Source organism: Suillus discolor, assembly GCF_016758755.1.
Source record: "Suillus discolor strain FC423 chromosome Unknown F5147scaffold_142, whole genome shotgun sequence".
Classification (NCBI taxonomy): domain Eukaryota; kingdom Fungi; phylum Basidiomycota; class Agaricomycetes; order Boletales; family Suillaceae; genus Suillus; species Suillus discolor.
In genome coordinates this window covers 49,849-66,656 of record NW_024541389.1, presented here as the reverse complement: position 1 = coordinate 66,656, position 16,808 = coordinate 49,849, and the positions used below count along the sequence as shown (strand labels likewise).

At 46.4% G+C, this 16,808-nt stretch overlaps 5 protein-coding genes across 5 annotated transcripts; 3 read left to right on the top strand and 2 right to left on the bottom strand.

The window, feature by feature from the left end:
- Positions 1–3,877: 3,877 nt before the first annotated feature.
- On the top strand, positions 3,878–5,396 carry F5147DRAFT_588445 (uncharacterized protein; the record flags this gene model as incomplete). Its single annotated transcript, XM_041432088.1, has 8 exons — positions 3,878–4,011; positions 4,057–4,191; positions 4,242–4,350; positions 4,399–4,589; positions 4,639–4,777; positions 4,826–4,954; positions 5,070–5,224; positions 5,276–5,396. The coding sequence occupies 8 exons, from the start codon at positions 3,878–3,880 to the stop codon at positions 5,394–5,396; spliced, it is 1,113 nt and encodes a 370-aa protein (XP_041284989.1).
- A 3,907-nt stretch (positions 5,397–9,303) lies between these two features.
- On the bottom strand, positions 9,304–10,014 carry F5147DRAFT_588432 (uncharacterized protein; the record flags this gene model as incomplete). The annotated part of the gene is made up of 4 exons (XM_041432087.1): positions 9,304–9,533; positions 9,586–9,673; positions 9,724–9,860; positions 9,918–10,014. Coding segments are annotated over 4 exons (552 nt in total), but the record flags the coding sequence as incomplete, so codon positions are not given.
- Positions 10,015–11,645: 1,631 nt separating this feature from the next.
- F5147DRAFT_75900 (uncharacterized protein) lies at positions 11,646–13,024 on the top strand. Its single transcript, XM_041440425.1, has 5 exons — positions 11,646–11,860; positions 11,909–12,034; positions 12,091–12,233; positions 12,284–12,377; positions 12,435–13,024. Exons 1-5 carry the CDS (start codon positions 11,812–11,814, stop codon positions 12,671–12,673), a joined length of 651 nt encoding a protein of 216 aa, XP_041284987.1. The 5' UTR covers positions 11,646–11,811; the 3' UTR covers positions 12,674–13,024.
- A 1,268-nt stretch (positions 13,025–14,292) lies between these two features.
- Positions 14,293–14,900, top strand: F5147DRAFT_75888 (uncharacterized protein). The gene is made up of 3 exons (XM_041440419.1): positions 14,293–14,539; positions 14,601–14,717; positions 14,771–14,900. Exons 1-3 carry the CDS (start codon positions 14,389–14,391, stop codon positions 14,815–14,817), a joined length of 315 nt encoding a protein of 104 aa, XP_041284986.1. The 5' UTR covers positions 14,293–14,388; the 3' UTR covers positions 14,818–14,900.
- Positions 14,901–15,421: 521 nt separating this feature from the next.
- F5147DRAFT_791707 (uncharacterized protein) lies at positions 15,422–15,975 on the bottom strand (the record flags this gene model as incomplete). The annotated part of the gene is made up of 2 exons (XM_041443077.1): positions 15,422–15,860; positions 15,920–15,975. 2 exons carry the CDS (start codon positions 15,973–15,975, stop codon positions 15,422–15,424), a joined length of 495 nt encoding a protein of 164 aa, XP_041284985.1.
- Between the last annotated feature and the right edge of the window lie 833 nt (positions 15,976–16,808).

The window sequence follows — 16,808 nt, the reverse complement described above, 5'->3', positions numbered from 1 at the left end:
GGATGAATTCCGGGAGCAATATGAAATCCGAGACTGAAGTTGCCCGTCTCGTCAAGGAAGTAATCTTGGCGGAGGATTTTGACAGTAAAAATCTAGAGGATTTCTCAATCAGGAAGAGTTTACGCGAAATGGACAACGTCCCGGGCAGCAAGACCATATTTCCAGATGACTGGATCCAGGCCAGTGTCACCATCGAAATCCCTACGAAATCAAAAGAGGAAGAAGCAAGACCTTTTTCTGTTCCAGGGTTCCATTTTCGCCCCCTCACCCAAGTCATTCGGTCAGCTTTTGCGGATATTCAAGCAAATGCGTTTCATCTTTGGCCTTTTAAGCGTGTATGGAAAGACCCGTTGGACAATCATCAAGAGCGGGTATTTGACGAGTTGTATACCTCCGACTCTTGGCTGGATGCACAGGACGAGCTGCAGAAACTCCCCAAGGAGCCCGGATGCTCACTGGAACGGGTAATTGCTGGCCTCATGTTTTTTTCGGATGCCACACATCTGGCAAATTTCGGAACGGCGAAGGCCTGGCCCCTCTATTTGTACTTTGGAAACTTGACTAAATATGCACGCTCTGCGCCAAAGTCTGGTGCATGTCATCTGGTGGGTTTTCTGCCGTCGGTGAGTGTTCTTACTGTAGTTCCAAACGTCACTTTAATATTTCCCCATCAGTTGCCTGATAAAATCAAAGATGTCTTGAGCAGCTTGCCTCGGATATCAAAAAGTGGTATGGCTGCCCTTCATACCCACTGTCGACGCGAGCTGTTTCAGGGGTGTTGGGATATCCTCCTGGATAAGGACTTTCTTCATGCATACCTGTCATGGTATTGTACTCAAGTGTGCCGATGGAGTATTTCGCAGGATTTTTCCTCGTATATTCACTTACTCCGCCGACTATCCCGAAAAGTACGTCCTGTCTTTAAATATAGGTATAGTATATCGCTCAATAAGTCTCAGGGTTTTAATTGCCACTATCAAAGATATGGGATTATGCCCTTGTCCCCGTTGCCTCACGCCGAAACACATGTTTAGCTCTCTAGGCCTCCTTAAGGATATGAAGAGTCGTATAAATAGTCTTCGAATTTACGTCAAAACCAACATTGTCAAGGCACGAGAATACATTTATCGGTCAGGACATACGGTAGATGGTACGAAGGTGGAAGATGTAGTCGGGGAAGGCTCATGGGTGCCTGTTCTAGTAAGTGCGATGTCTGATGCTTTGTCATACCGGCTCAGATGAGTAACCTACAGAATAAATTTGCCGAGAAGCTGGGAGGACTGGGCCTTGACCCATTCCGTATGCTCGTTGTAGACTTTATGCACGAGTGCGAGTTAGGTACCTGGAAGGCGCTGTTCACTCACCTCATCAGGCTCCTTTATGCACTACCAGGTGGAGTCCGACTAGTCGCAATTCTAGACTGGAGGTAGGTGTAGTGTTTTTACTCCAAATTAAGTTGCGAATTCTATTGCATTACAGATTTCGTCAGGTCCCAACTTTCGGTAATGGTGTAATCCGAACTTTTGCGAACAACACGTCCGAGATGAAGAGACTGGCCGCTCGGGACTTCGAGGATATGTTGCAGGTTTTTGTCTCTGTATTTCAATGTTATTTGGCTAACATGCTAACGCCCTGTATTTAGTGCGCGATACCTGTGTTCGAAGGGCTGTTTCCTGCTCAACACGACGTGATCGTGCAGTCTCTTCTTTATAGATTCGCACAATGGCATGCGCTTGCCAAACTAAGAACTCATTCAGAGTCAACTCTCGCTGTCCTGGACGAAACATTCAAGAAACTCTCGAGGCAGCTGCGGAGGTTCCGCGACTTTACTTGTGCTACCTTCCGGACTGTGGAACTACCAAGAGAGAAGGCAGCTCGCCAACGGAGGTTCGCCCAGTGTGAGGCTGGACCCAATAATACGTCTTCAGAACCTAGCGGACCGAAGGTGAAAAAATTCAACCTAAACACGTACAAGTTCCACGCAATGGGTGATTATGTGCGAACCATCAAGCTCTTCGGGACTGTAGATTCTTTCACCACTCAAATCGTAAGTGTTGTCTCTTTCCTAAGCCGCAAGAACTTGAACGCTTCTGAAATTATGTTATTGGTTAGGGAGAGCTGGCGCACAGGGCCCTGAAAGCGTTTTACCCGCTAACTAGCAAGCTGGACACTCCAGCACAGCTCGCCAAGCACGAGCGCAGACGCCGTTTGTTAAGGCGAGTAGCAGAACTCGGCGGAATCTCATGTCATGAATCTCCGGCCGATTCCCCTGCTCCACCGTTGTCTAACGGCCACCATTCTATCGCAAGCAGTCGAAACGATCCAATTTCGCTGTTTGCATTCCTCCAGGAAAACGACGATGATCCAGCTATAAAGGTAAAAAATTGTTGCACGTTTAGCTTCGTTGGACACTTATGACGACTTTTAGAACTTCATCCCGAGGCTGAAGGACCACATCTTGTATAGGTTGAAGAAGTTGGATGTAAGTCATTGTGATCACGCATTCACGGATGAGGAGCGCAACACCGTCATCATTCCAGACAATATCATCTACTCCGTCCAGACAATGCAGGTATACTATACGACGTACGACATGAGGCGCGAATATGACACCATCAACCCCAAGACACATGGTGATGTGATGGTGCTCTCAGGAGAAGACACACCCAGCCACCCATACTGGTATGCTCGGGTGATGGGTATCTATCACTTGGATACCTGGCTTCAACTCGGGGGCGAGCGAACCGAGGAACAGCACCTCGAGATCCTCCACGTCAGATGGCTCGCACCCCTAAGATCGCATCGATCTGGCGTACAGCACGCTCGCCTTCCTAAAGTGGCATTTGTGGAGGAGTCGGATTACGATGCCTTCGGATTTCTTGATCCCGGACAAGTGATTCGAGGAACTCATCTGATACCTGCATTCGCTTCGGACCGTGGTGAGAGCTCGCTTCGCCGTGGAAAATCGCTAGCTCGTCCTCATGGGGAACTGGACGACTGGGAAATGTTTTATGTTGGAATGTGAGTGAAATACATCTTCTGGTAACTGGGTGATTCTAATTTGTCATAGTTTTGTCGATCGTGACATGTTCTTACGTTATACTGACCTGGGCGTAGGACACCCGGTGACTTTGCGGAGGATTGTCAGAGGTTGTTTTGACCTACAACTACAGGCGTCGGAAGCTATGGATGTCGATGAAGGCGGAAACGATGGCCACGAAGAACAAGAAGAAGAACAAGGAATGGGCGTCGACCTTACCGATGAGGAGTCAGAGGACGGATGGGACGACTCAATTCTGGGTGAGGAAGAATCTGATGGATTTGATGACCTGGGAGAAGAACTTCTTGAGGAGACATCTAATGACCTCTCATTTTGAATTAGGTCCGAATTTGTAACTTCAAGTGACCGTTTTGACCATAAAATATGTCAGTCGGAACATTGACGTGCTTTCTAGATCTGCCAGTCATAGTAGTACGCACAGTTCAGACTCCTCCGAGAATTGATCGCTCCCGTGACTCCGACGGTAATCGCGTCTATGTGCATAAATGGCAACCAAGTGACCTACTACTTTAGGCTATAACCAGCGACTTGTTACGGCGTAAACTCCACGCTGTACGCCCGCCGCTACTTCAATTTTCAGGGTTTCTTAGACTAACCCAAAAATGACTTAACACGGGCTACTAGGGCAGAAGCGGTTGTGACTAGATCACCAAAACGGGCTCGAGACAGACTGCCAAGTAAGGTAAATTCCTATTGCCTATTTCGAGAAGGTTTTCACGACACGATCGTCTGGAGGAAGTAGTATATAAGACGGCCTCGGAGGTTCAACTTGCTCGTTCACCTTTCCTTCTCGTTCGCCCCTGCTTCATCTCTGATATGTTGTCTGAGAACGCCCCTCTCGATGCATCGCATTCTGTCCAAACGTCTCCTCATGCTAGGGCGAAACGAAAAATCGCCGCCCTCATGGAGGAAGTCGACCTTTTGAAGCAGGATAAAGCCACTAAGCAAAGGTGCGCACATCATTTCTCGGCCACTCAAAGTCTCATCTTCATTAGGAAGACAATCTATTATATTTCACAGGGACGAGCAATTCGCCGTATGGTGGCCCTTTACAGTCCTATAGAGGATCTAATCGCCGAAAATGACCGGCGCTGTGAAAATGATGATGAGTACAGTGACTTCACTCCGGAGTAAGTAGTACCGTTGTTCGTATTCTTATGTTTGTTTACGAAAAGAACAGACAAAACCGCCTCCAACGTGGCTACATTGAATTCGTTAAGATATTGCCGTGGGTTCACGAGAAGCTGTCAAGTCTTGACCACGAGGAGTCGGAAGACATGCTTCGAAAGGTACTTTCCGACATCATTCTGTCCACTTCTTACTCATTTTCCATATAGCTCAGGCGAGGCGCAGACTCAGCTCGTGGTGACGACACGGGAACTCTCAAAGAGCTCATGGCGTCATGGGTCAATATCGAATGTAATCCGACCCCTCTCATCAGGACGGATGACAAGCATCATCGAGGTTTTGTGAGCGACGCATGCAGTAAACTGCTCTGCCCAGCGGAATGGCGCTGGGGAGACCCAGTGTAAGTGATGGTCTTTGTCTCTGACATGGTACTGATATTTTGAGGCCAGCATCAGGGCTGGAATTCGTGACCGTACGACCTCCTTCATTGTATCTGAGAATTCATGGCCAACGTTTATGTATGAAAACTACCAAGCTGACGCCAATAATCTAGAACGTGGGCTTTTCAAGTCGAAGCTGTTGGTTATGGTGAGTAACCAAAACATTTCAACTAATTCACATTTCATCGCATCACAGGGGTTCAAGGCTATCTTTACCTCTCCATCCTCTGCCAACGAAGCCGATGGCGACGGCGATGGTGCAAACATCATTGAAAATAACCGACGCGCACGGAGACGATTGGATCAGGTCAAAGTGAAAACATGTGTGGCTTCTATCATAGGTATGCGGAAGGTGACTCCCCGTGCCATCGCGTATGCAACTTGCCAAGTAATCATAAATGCTTGCTTTTAACTGTAAGGCTGAAATTTATTTTTTGTAGATCCGTTTTGCACTTTCCAATGTCTCCTCTTGGCGCGCTGTAGACGGAGACTTTGATTATCAGATTTTCTGGGACAACATCGTGGATTTCTTTGAGGACGCCCCAGGTCCAGCAGCACGAGCCAGGGTCAAAGAGCTTCTTGAATGGTGGACTCGGTCAGCCATTGATTGTCACTGGCTCACTTTGATCGCTAACCCCCTGTACAGAAAGGTTTTCGGAAAAAACCATTGCGAGGACTTGACGATGGACATTGTTTCCCGAATGTCCGTCAGCGCTCTCGCTGTCCAGAGACAGGAGATGGAGAACGCTGTATTTGACTCTGAATAGTTGCTTACCTGCTGCTGTAGTCGTACATACTAGGCCCTACCTATACTACTAATATCATCAATTGTCTTGTGATCTGCAAAATTGATGTGCATATAGTTCTGAAATAATGTACAGTGCATCCTATCTGACCATAAGTCGCCTAAATATTGTCACTACCGCGAAATCTTTGAAGTCAATTATCCAATGCGTCATTGTGTTCCAGATGCTTCTCGGTGAGCAGTTGCATCTGGCAGCAACGGACTATAAAATATATACATTGAGAAATTATATGTACTCTGGCATAATCTGTCAACGAATTTGTGTCTAACATAACATAGGACGTTGTCTGTGCTCTAGACAATATACCACTCAAAGTGACACTTGTCCAACATTCAGTCAATACAGACAAACTATCAATGTACTGCTTCAAGCGATGATCTGCTAATAACTAGTCAATACAGACATTCTGTCCATTGAGAAGTAATTTTCACTCCAACATATCCTGCGATGTCATTTGCACTCGATTTGATGTATTGTTCACAGTGATGGCTATGAACAGCTTTGCTGTTATTCTTATTTTGCAACAATGTACTACCTGAAGGCCGAACGAGAGGCATCTGGACCACTAGTGACATCGCCGAAACATGTTCCATATTCACACATTCCAATCTCCCATCTTTTACCTGTCAGTTTTGATCCATATTTAAACTCATGAACCTGTGCCCACTCGCTTGTTCTCAGAGCCATCCAAGTTAAAAAGGTCGCGAAGCAAATGATGCTAATAGGTTGGTGTGGTTATACATTTCAACCTCATTTTTCACTCTGCTGGAAGTGAACAAGGCACGGCGTCTGCGCGATACTACAACTTCTGTAGGACGTGTCACAACTAAATACAAGTGTCGTGTGATGGGATACTCACAGAAGGTTGTGTGAATATCCAAAGCAATGCATAAATTTGGGCTCATTTGCTTTGAAGCATCCGTCATGTAGTTGAGGAGTGTACAAGTTCTTTAGAATTTTTGGGCTAGGGAGGCCAGAAGGGTTAAATTGCGAAGATGCCAATGATTGGGTGGGATTACAGTTTAGCACGATCATTATGTATGCTTGTAGCGCTACACCAAGTTTTAAATCATTTGTAGATATGGTCACTACCGGGAACTCTTTGAACCGGATCAAAATTGGAGGCTTTTGATTTTTCCCGAAGATTAGTGACGAACATTGAAGATTCCAAACAGATGTCGTGAAGTCAAACGGGACAAAAGTTTGATTTATCTCTCAAGCATCCGCTGCTCCGCAAAGGTAACGCTTTTTCGCACGGATTCCCAATCTATATCTAGCAGACAAGAATCCAACACCTTGAACGTTGCTTTCCCTGTGGGACTTGTGTTCCAGTAAGTTTCCATTGCACAATAATATTGCTTTTCAGCGACAGACTGGGAAATCTATGCATTGAGAAATCGTGTGTACTCTCACATACCTCGGAACTGTATTTGTGCTCCGTATAATGCATGGTTCTGTGCAACAGTTTACCAACAAACATTTTGCGTGCGCGACTCCGGTTCTTCTATGTCATTGCAACTCGGCGTCCATCGAGCAGTGATACCTACTTTAACACAACTCAGAACATTGTCACTATTCTATGCAATATACCACTCAAAGCGACACTCGTCGAACATTCGGTCAATACGGACAAACTATTCGTTGAGAATTAATGTCTACTGTTACTCACACTTTTTACCAGAGCAAGTTACTCGCCCATTCGGTAGTCATCCGCAGCGAGCAAAAATATATTGTGCAAAGACCAAATGACACCGTTCTCTTCACTTATGAGCATCGCCCGAGTGTCTCGTAGTTCTGCACGCTGCAACCTCCTTCCTTGTCCTTCTCAAACCAGGCTCATATTCCAATGCATGAACCTGTGCGAGCACATTGTCTCCTAGACCCGTGCCAGTGAAAAAGTCCTCGAGGCAAATAGGGCTACCAGGCCCGTGTACTTGCAAATTAGTCTTTCCTCGACAATGCCAAACATTCCCATGTGAAAGCGGGTGGCAAATTTACGCTGATTGTTGCGATGCTTAACAATATATTACTTTAAATATCATTCTCATTTGTTCACAGGTTCTCTGATGAAACGTTCTGCTTTCCTGACCTGGACTTGGACTAGTAGCAGTTCATGCCACGATGCGTGTGGGCTTGAATATTCACAATTGGTAAGTAGCTCCAAGTCTTTCAGAATCAGTTGAAAGAGGTTCAGCTGATCATGATTGCTAGGTGTGATACCGTTAGGCTAATACTGACGCGGCGATATTCTGTTTTGTCACTGTGTGGCGTCTTAGAAATTGCCCTACAGTTGAAGTCGCCAGTGCTTGTACTATTCTCGGACCATTGCGTTTCTGAATGGAGTTGCTTTCCCTAAGCGTTATGCTCAAAGATTCCACGCAGTACTCTCCCGGACATAATATTTTTCGCGATGATGGGAAACCATTTGGTGACCCAGAAAGGTTCGGTACAGATGCTGCACAATTTCGTTCAAAGTCGTGTGACCCCTGCTTATGGACTTGGTTGAGCAATGGCGCATTCGTTTGCACATCGATGGTCTTTTCCATGCTATGCCATGGCGTTCAGCTCCCTTGCACCACGACTTTCCTGTATCAGTTTATACTGCAGGTGAACAGGCCTTCATTTGAACAGCCAACGAATGGTTTCAATGATTCATCACAACTCCAGTAAGTGGTGTTACGAATTCCATGGTCGTGTGGTTCAATGGCGCGCTCGACTTCTGTTCTGTCTACCGCCGCGTCTGGCCCTCCTTTCCCAGAAATTCAGATACCGCTTGGACCAAAATGGCCCATCATAGTGCGTCGTTCCGTTTTGTCCCATCATGCACCCCTCAGTGATTGTTTGAAACCCTGTACTAACAGGACTAACTCGGATGACCGTGAGTGGATGCTCAAAACATGCATAACAGATTTGCGTTCGAAAGTCAGGTATCCGGACAAAATTGGTGGAGGTTTCGTGGTCTCTTTGGGATTCGCTCACCAAATACATTATCTGGCAAGTCATACACTCCGTTCGTTCTTGGCTCACACATGTGTAGAACTTGCTTCGCACAACCTTTTGGTTGTTGGAGTATCGTAAGCCCACAGGTCTTTCATTCCAAGGCACCCCGAAGTAGTCCGTATGCATCTTGGTAAATAGTCTTTCTGACTTGAGGACCAGGTGGTAACTTGTACTCGTGATATGCTACTGTTACGCTTCATATCACTGCATCGGAATGATCAGGCTGACAACATGTGTCTGACGTGACGATGATAACATGGGACTGGGTACAATGGAGTATGAGACAATTTTGCATTGTGCTAACAAGCACGTTGTTCCATTAAACAAATCAGAGGCTACTCGCTTAACACTATTGTCGACGGATGTCTTCCCAAATATTTTGCAAACTTTGGGAGCTTGTTAGAATTGTCATGTCGTTGGTGCGTTAGTAATCTAGATTCGGCACTTCAAGTTAAAGTCGAAAATCGATGTCCCAAAGCAATGAGGTTCATACCATTCACCGTTGATTGATGACCGCACAACTATGCATTTTCTAGCCGCACCTCCGTTGATACGTGGTCACTACTTCCGGTTGACATCATTCAGTATGGAATAATTTTCACGCAGAGTTTGACGCTTATCTCCGTGGGCGCTATCTTACTACGAGAAGTGTGCCCGGCGCCCAAACGAGGGGTGGACAGCTTGTGGAAAAAAAACAGCGGCAAGATGAGCAGTCAGTTGCATGTAAAATGGATTGCAAATTGCTTGACAGTGCCTACACTGCGGCCCGCCATGAACATAGGTACCCTGGGATAGAAATCAAATTGAATATCAAACACTTCTGTGACTACATCCACCATCATATGGAGAGGATGCAACAAGAATGCGATCAAGGGGGATAGGGCAGGTCCACGTTATCCTCCAAGCGGACCCAACTGGATCTAGGGATAAACACACGATGCTCGTCGATCCAATCTAAAATCTTCTCAAAGTTTCTACATTCGTGAGGAGAATTGAAATCAGCGAGCGGATTTGTCCTTCCCTCGATCCAATCATGAGTTATCAGGGTAACATCACCACTACACATAGTGAACTGCCTGAGTATCTCAATGCAGTGGTCTAAGGTGCGACATGAGCAGGTTGTGGGCAGAGCAAGAAGCAATATACTCACCGACATGGCGACGAGAGAGTTCGTGGGATTTATGCATGCCCCCATTCTCATGGTACTCGTTACCCCAGCTGACTTTGCGAAGTATGTCCTACAGGAATTTAAGCAAAGATCGACCAGCCTCTGTGTTTTACAACTGACTAGGCAATGGAGCTGGTGAATGACTTCTACAGTTGCTACGTAACCTCCACCGTATTCGTCCGGATACCTAGCCATGGCAGGAGAAGGTTTCTCCCCCGTTCTGAGCAGTTGCTCATGTGTCATACGGAGTGGGCGCACTGGGAAATATCATATTCAGTGGATGTCTATGATGTAAGTGAAGCATAGGGCACAACCATCAGAAGATACCCTATCCCAAATGGCGTCGAGCTCTGGGGATGGAGGGCCACTATATATGGAAGGTTTGTCTACGATAGTTCCGTTGAACTTTATGATGCCGATGGATTCAATTGCCTCGTTTGCTGGAGCTGTGATGGGTAAGTAAGGTCTTGTGCGCCGACTCTAGTCATCCACGTACAATATATAACTACGTCATCCATCGAAGGTGACCGTGCCCATTGTATGAAGAACCACAGAGTTATGGACATCAGTACACCATGGCTTAGCCAAGGCCACAGGTGAAGGAAGCGTGATTTTGGTGGAAGACTGATTGTTATACCACTACCAAGGAGCTTGGTATTGTCATCGTCGATCCCATCTAAATGAGAGTATTGAGAGTAGTATTCCTCATTCATGAGTCGCGAAATAAAATCAGGATCCGGAGTGGATGGGTCAAGTGTGAACCAGACAGCTTGGACGATTAAGTGCCTGTGAATAAATGCTTACTTCTATTTATCCCAGAAGCTGTGACAGTGCTCGGCGAATCTCGTGAGGCTTGAGTGGGCGGCGCCGAGGATCTGGTACAATCTTTCTGGATCATTGGACTAAGAGAGCAAATGGAGTACGTTATCTAATCTCCCAGACCCTTTCTCAGGTCTCGAAGCCACGTTTCATGACATGGCGACTCGTTATCCCCTTTCCTCTTATTGCGCTTCAGACTACCCCAGCCTTGAAACTTTCGTAGTTAGGTCGTGGGAGCAGCACTTTTGAGATTCCTAGGACAACATGATTTCCTGTGGTCTTGCTGGCATATCTATTTGTCTTGCGGGTACACAAATTGGTTACAAATGGTCCCTGCAGCTTCCCACCTGCAGGCTCCTGTAGGTCAAATAAATCGATATGTCCGTGACTCATGATCCGGAGAATAGCAATTCTAATTACCTTCAAAATTTCGGGGCTTAAATACGTCGACACTCAGCAGCGTTGCAAAGCCCATCAGCTTGCCGCATCTGTGATACTGAGGAAGTGGTTACCAATGCGTCGGACAGATGCTATGGTACGGTCCGATCCATTGTCGGTCATCATCAAGGTGTTGAAAACTAAAACTTGAGCATTTATCTGCGCGATGAACGGGGAGTGGTGGGTAGGTGCAAAAGACTGAGACTAGTGCGTAGTACTTGAGACGAGAGATTTCAAGGCTGCGAGTGTCTGCGAAGTGGGAAGAAGTTGCAATATTGAAGCTCGTGATCGCCTAATGCACGCGTGGACTAGCTTACATAGCTTAGTTAGTTCTAAGCCTTAACAGTCAGAAAACAACTAATTTCAGTGTTACATAATCTATATGTAATGATAACGATCGATAACGTTCAGTGAGCCATGTTGTTTCAAATAGCTGCCACGTCACTAAGGCTAACTTCGAAAGGACCTGTTTGCACCACTGCATGCCAGTTGGCAGAAACTGCATCATGACGTTGTCATAATGCAGACGCGTCAACGCCATCTGGTACTCTTTTTACTGGCGCAGATGTGGAGAGATATAACTGGTTGGTGATACAGATCAATGATTAATTGGTTCATCCACCATGCTTAATCGACATCCCCATAATGCATGCAGCACACCATTATAGGTGCAGCATTTCACACAATTTAAGGGCTCTTGGACCCAGATCGCGACTCTGCCCCTGCTGAGCCTGCTGAGTGCTCCCTCGTATTTCACTAACAAACGGAATCACTTTACTCAAAGGCCATGATCAAATTTTTTCGCAGTACTCTCCTATAGATACTGTCGACGACGACGATAAACTAGCAAAAAGGTTCGGTACAGAATCTTGTCCCAAGTCACGTATTCGTCGCTTGTGGTTGTCCCATGGCGTACTTATTTGCACATCGATTCTCTCTTTTGCGCTATGGATGCGTACACCTTCTACTCAGCTGCGCAACGACATTCCCAGTATATACTGTAAGTGGACAGATCACATCGAACAGTATAGTCATTGATCTATCACAGCTCCAGCAAGTGTTGCTGTTGAGCCCGTCACTCTAAGGATAAACGGAACCCTCGACTTTCCTTCTATCTATCGTGGCCCCCCCTCCCCAGAAATGGACGCCACTTGGGATAGGATATCTCGTAATGGTACGTCGTTGGTCCTGTTATGCTAATTATCAATTGTCCACCTCCATGAAACCCAGTGGGACCAACTCGAATGACCCGTGAGGAGATGCTCAAAGCAGGCACAACTTTGACAGAATTGCGCTCGAAAGTCAGATATCCGGACGAAGTTGGTGGGGGGTACATGGCCTCTATGGAAGTTATCCACCAATTGCATTGTGTGGTGAGCTATACTACACCGACAATTTATTCATTCTTGGCTCACTTGTATAGAACTTGCTCCGCAAAGCCTCCTGGTTTGAGCATTACTCGGCGTCTACAGATCGTTCATTCCAATTCCCTCCGGACGTAATCCATGTGCATATTGGTGAATATTATTTCTGCCTTAAGGCAATATTGCTTACAGTATATTGTTACGGTCCAGGTCACTGCATCGAAATGTTAAGGCAGAATATTATGTGCAAAGCCGACACGACGATGATTACATGGTACTGGGTGCAGGGACATGATGCCCCTCAAGCTAACTTCAACACCCGTCATCGATGCAGGAACTTCGAGAAAATTCTAGATTGGTCTTTCGAACACGCCGTTCACATCGATGAATCCAAGATGGTTCGCTTCGAGGATACGATTGACCTCCCAAAACCACCTCGTGACGCATGAAGAATATCACACTGCTCGCCTGCTTGCTCACCCCACTTGTTCAGGAATACCATGAAAGGAGGGCGATTATTGGTACCTTGGAAGAACTGTCGCATTGAGAGTTTATGAAACGAGCCGGATATAGATTTATATGATACAGAACGTCAGAAAAGCTTGTATATCTAGGCCAAAGGACAAGGATGATGCAGCAGAGATGCTTCCTAGTAGACACTTGCTAAGTTGCTTCCGGATCATCCTGTTTCCCAAAGCCACTAAACCCAATGGTTGTCGCTGATCAATAATTGGTGTGCGCCATTGCCTGCTACCCTGGTGTTCTCAAAAAATTCTCACCCGATGATGGTTCTCGAGTAGATCACGATGTGATGGATGGAATGTGGCCTTAAACATTTTGCAAAGCAGAATGGGAACCTACTTGCGTAAATATTACCAGGGCTTGCAAAGGAACTGATGACACTCCTCGTTTGTGTAATTTCAGGGCACTCGTTCCACTGCGTGAGTAGCTGAAAAGGAAATATACACATGCAGGAGCATGCAGGGCACCTGCATTCACGGCGAGCTGAACGATACGCCGCGTTAAAGTCGCACTTCGATGTAGTCTCCCCCGCGGATGGCTGTCACTTCCAGACCTCGATGGGGTTTCAGCCTACATAGGAAGAGGAGAAGGTCGGCTGCGGGGACGGGAGGGGCCGCCTCGCTGTCATTATCCTGCCTAATTTATCCCTTCAGGGCCCAAAAGATATGTTTGTATTCGTTATTTATGGACGACGGCGAGGCGCTGAATTGTGCCGCCGTGCGATGAGACAGGGATAATAGGAAGGTAAGGTGGACAGTCGTGACTCGTCGTAGCAGATGAACAAGAGGTGCGAAAGCTACGTTTAATGTTCACTCAAAGACTTCGAATTTCTCCGTTCGTGCCTAAAGCTAAAGGCCTTGCCTGCGTAATAAAGTGATAACTTTATGAACGATGAACGTTTGATCGGATGGCATCGATGAACGTTTGAACGATGTTAAATTGGCTGACGTGACGCTACTGATGGCCCTTAACTCAGGTATTACATATAGCTAGAAGTGCCTCGTCAGCTCATCGAGATATACTATGACAGTAATCACGAATGTGACTGCAGATGAGTCGCAAATGTCCAGGTAAATCAAACACGTCTAGCATTTCCAACTTGAGCCGTTGAATTTATCATTTCTAAGATTCTGTAAATTAATTACGTGCGGAAATAATACCAAGCTGAAAATCGGTTATTATTACATAAACACATTGTTTGACCTATTCATGCATGACCCAGCTACGACGTGGCGGCTACTCACAAACTACCAAACGTTACTTGCTAATGACGATGAAGTTTCTGTGGCGGACTCATTCGCATCAGTCCGAACTGAGCAATCCATTTGGACGTTCCGTGTACTTGCGAGGTTAGCCTTATCCCCTCGTGGTTTTTTCAGCATGATCATCATGCTGAACGCCACAGAACTCGTCATTACATGGACAACGCGGCAGTGTCTCAGTGGTTAGAGTGATTGCTCGTCATGGCTGTTTTCTCTATTCTGTTCATCGGTCACTGGGTCTTGGTCTAAATTCCCATGTTAGCTGTATCGTGGCGGTACTACACCCGACAGCTCCTCGCCAAGGTCTGCTATAGCTGGCCACGGTCTGGATATGTGTACGATCTTTTGTGGAGAGGCTAAAATGGAGCGGCCCTGCGAGAATGTATAAAAGATTCCCTCAGATTTTCAGTGTGAATCATCACTCTTATACATCCCTGACCATGCAACTTTCTGTGCTCCTAAGCGCGCTTATATCTTTCGTCATTCTTGCTACAGCGTCACCCACGCCTGGAGCCATCTCGAAACGTTCCTGTGAGTGTTCATGATCATCAGCAGTATCATATCCACTTATATGCCACAATGCATCACTCAGTCGAGCGAAACACGCTTGACACATACTTTCGAGGTGATCTCCTAGTAGGGAGCAAGAAGCGCAAGGAACTTGCGACACACCTCGCTTACTCCGACGACGACGTCCCAAGCACTGGAGGTGGGGTAACTTATTTGCTACTTACTCATTTACTCATGGTACCTTTTGTACAGGCAAGGAGTGCGATGAACTCGAGTCGCGTATCGCTTACGACAACTAGGGCAATGAACAGCCTAACATATATAAACCTGATTGATATGGCTATACATTCGATGCGACAAGAAGTAAGGATATCTACAAAACACCTCAATAGGAGTGGTACTCAAAATAAGTGTTGAAACCTTTTAAAACCTTTTAAAAACTCGCTTAACACGCTAAACACGCTCTGAATTCTCGGTTAAAGTTGGTTTCAACTCGCTCAAAACATGCTCGGCGCACGTCGGCACGAAGTCGGAGATTCAAACACTTATGATTTTTCAAAGTGTATGTTCATAGGGGAAAGTTGTACATAGAGTAAAAAAAAGCAACTCATAGTAGATATACACTGTATTTCAAATGTTAACATTCATAAAAAAAGAGGGAGCAGGAGCAGGAGTGAATTGCAAACTCCCAGCATGAGGTGTTTCAAGGGCATTTGCGTGATAAGGTATATGAGGGCCCAGAGAGTATCCTTGGCCATAATGTGAAGGCGCAGTACCGGAAGGTGAGGGATATGTGGGAGCGTGAGGTGACCATTGCAAAGTAGTGCCGAAGTGTGTGGGGGGACCAGCCCCACCACGCAATTGGACAAGTGAATATAGCGTGCCAGCGTGATCAATGGGCACTCAATAAGTACTGAGGGGAGGAGGACACATGAAAAAGATCTGCAGGCCCATACCGGCGCAGTAATGTTTGGCAGATAAGCCATAGTCGTTTCGCAGTTGCTCAGCAAGTTCCTCACACTCCGACTTCGAGAAGCCGTGCACAATGCCAGTATGGGTAGCATGCTGTGACTTGATGAAACCAGCAATGGCTTGAACCGCCTTCTTTTTCGTGGACGGTTTAGGCTGTACTGCGGCATAGTACAGGTTGGGGTGGTTGAAAGACTGCATCAGGCATAAGGGGTCGCATAAACCTATGAGCTGGCTGGATTGGAATGAGCGCAGAGTCGATCCCACAAGAAGGGGAGTGTAGAAGGTGTAGTGGGTAGTGAGGAACCAGCGGCTTGGCGGTAAAATTGAGCCGCTGTGGGTCATGTGTGGGACCGGCACTAGAATAGATTTCCTGTAAGATAAGAGTGAATATGTTAGCTGGAACTTACAGGAAGCAAAAAAAATACTTACCTTGGGTTGATGACACCTGAAAATTTGATGTCCTGCTCAGTGCTGTGTGTGAGCATTGAGGCTGGATGGTGAGGTTGACGATGGCATCAGTGTGCTCACTGCGAGACGAAACTTCGGAACTTTCTGAAATTTCAAACTCCACCACAAACTACGTCACATATACACAAATGGATAGGAGTTTTGATTCCCTCGACTCCCCGATTGTGACCATGCCTCAATCATCCATCCGTAAAGAACTCCTGGCTATTGTAGACCAGGCTGAACTTTCCCTGGCCAAGCTACAGTACCAGGATATCCTGGACGATTGGTCTGACTTTGAGAGCAATTCTGACTCTGAGGACTCCCTTTCCACTACTTCGGATGATGATAATTCAATCAATCTATCTTTTAGCTCGCCTTCCCCCCCTCCCCCCTCTCCCCTATGACAGGGGCTTCAGATTCTTCCAGTGATGGTTCTATATCCTCTGATGACATCGCTGTGCCTTACGACCGCCTCTGTGACACCATTAATGCTCTCCATGATGAGGTTAAGAGGGCTCGTGTACTCCATAAGCCCGATGAGCCTCCCCCATGAGCACCTCAGCTTCACATGTTGGTCCATCACGAAGAACACCGCCCTCACTTATTTCGGCAAAAACTCCGTGTTAACCCCGAGATCTTCGATGACATCCTCGATTTTATCTCTGATCATCCCATCTTCCAAAATCAGTCTAACAATCCTCAGCTCCCTGTCTCCATTCAACTTGCCAATTTTTTGAATTGAGCCGGCCACTATGGAAATGCTATTACTCTTGAAGATGTTGCTCAATGGGCAGGCGTGAGTGTTGGGTCTGTGGTTAATTGCACTAATCATGTGATGATTGCGGTGCTTGATGCTCACAATCAGTTT

Coding starts and splice junctions, on each gene's coding strand:
- F5147DRAFT_75888 (XM_041440419.1), top strand. CDS start 14,389: ATGTATAAAAGATTCCCTCAGATTTTCAGTGTGAATCATCACTCTTAT. Junction 14,540..14,600: donor AGCCATCTCGAAACGTTCCT/GTGAGTGTTCAT, acceptor TGCATCACTCAG/TCGAGCGAAACACGCTTGAC. Junction 14,718..14,770: donor CGACGTCCCAAGCACTGGAG/GTGGGGTAACTT, acceptor CCTTTTGTACAG/GCAAGGAGTGCGATGAACTC.
- F5147DRAFT_75900 (XM_041440425.1), top strand. CDS start 11,812: ATGCGTACACCTTCTACTCAGCTGCGCAACGACATTCCCAGTATATAC. Junction 11,861..11,908: donor CGACATTCCCAGTATATACT/GTAAGTGGACAG, acceptor GATCTATCACAG/CTCCAGCAAGTGTTGCTGTT. Junction 12,234..12,283: donor TCCACCAATTGCATTGTGTG/GTGAGCTATACT, acceptor TCACTTGTATAG/AACTTGCTCCGCAAAGCCTC.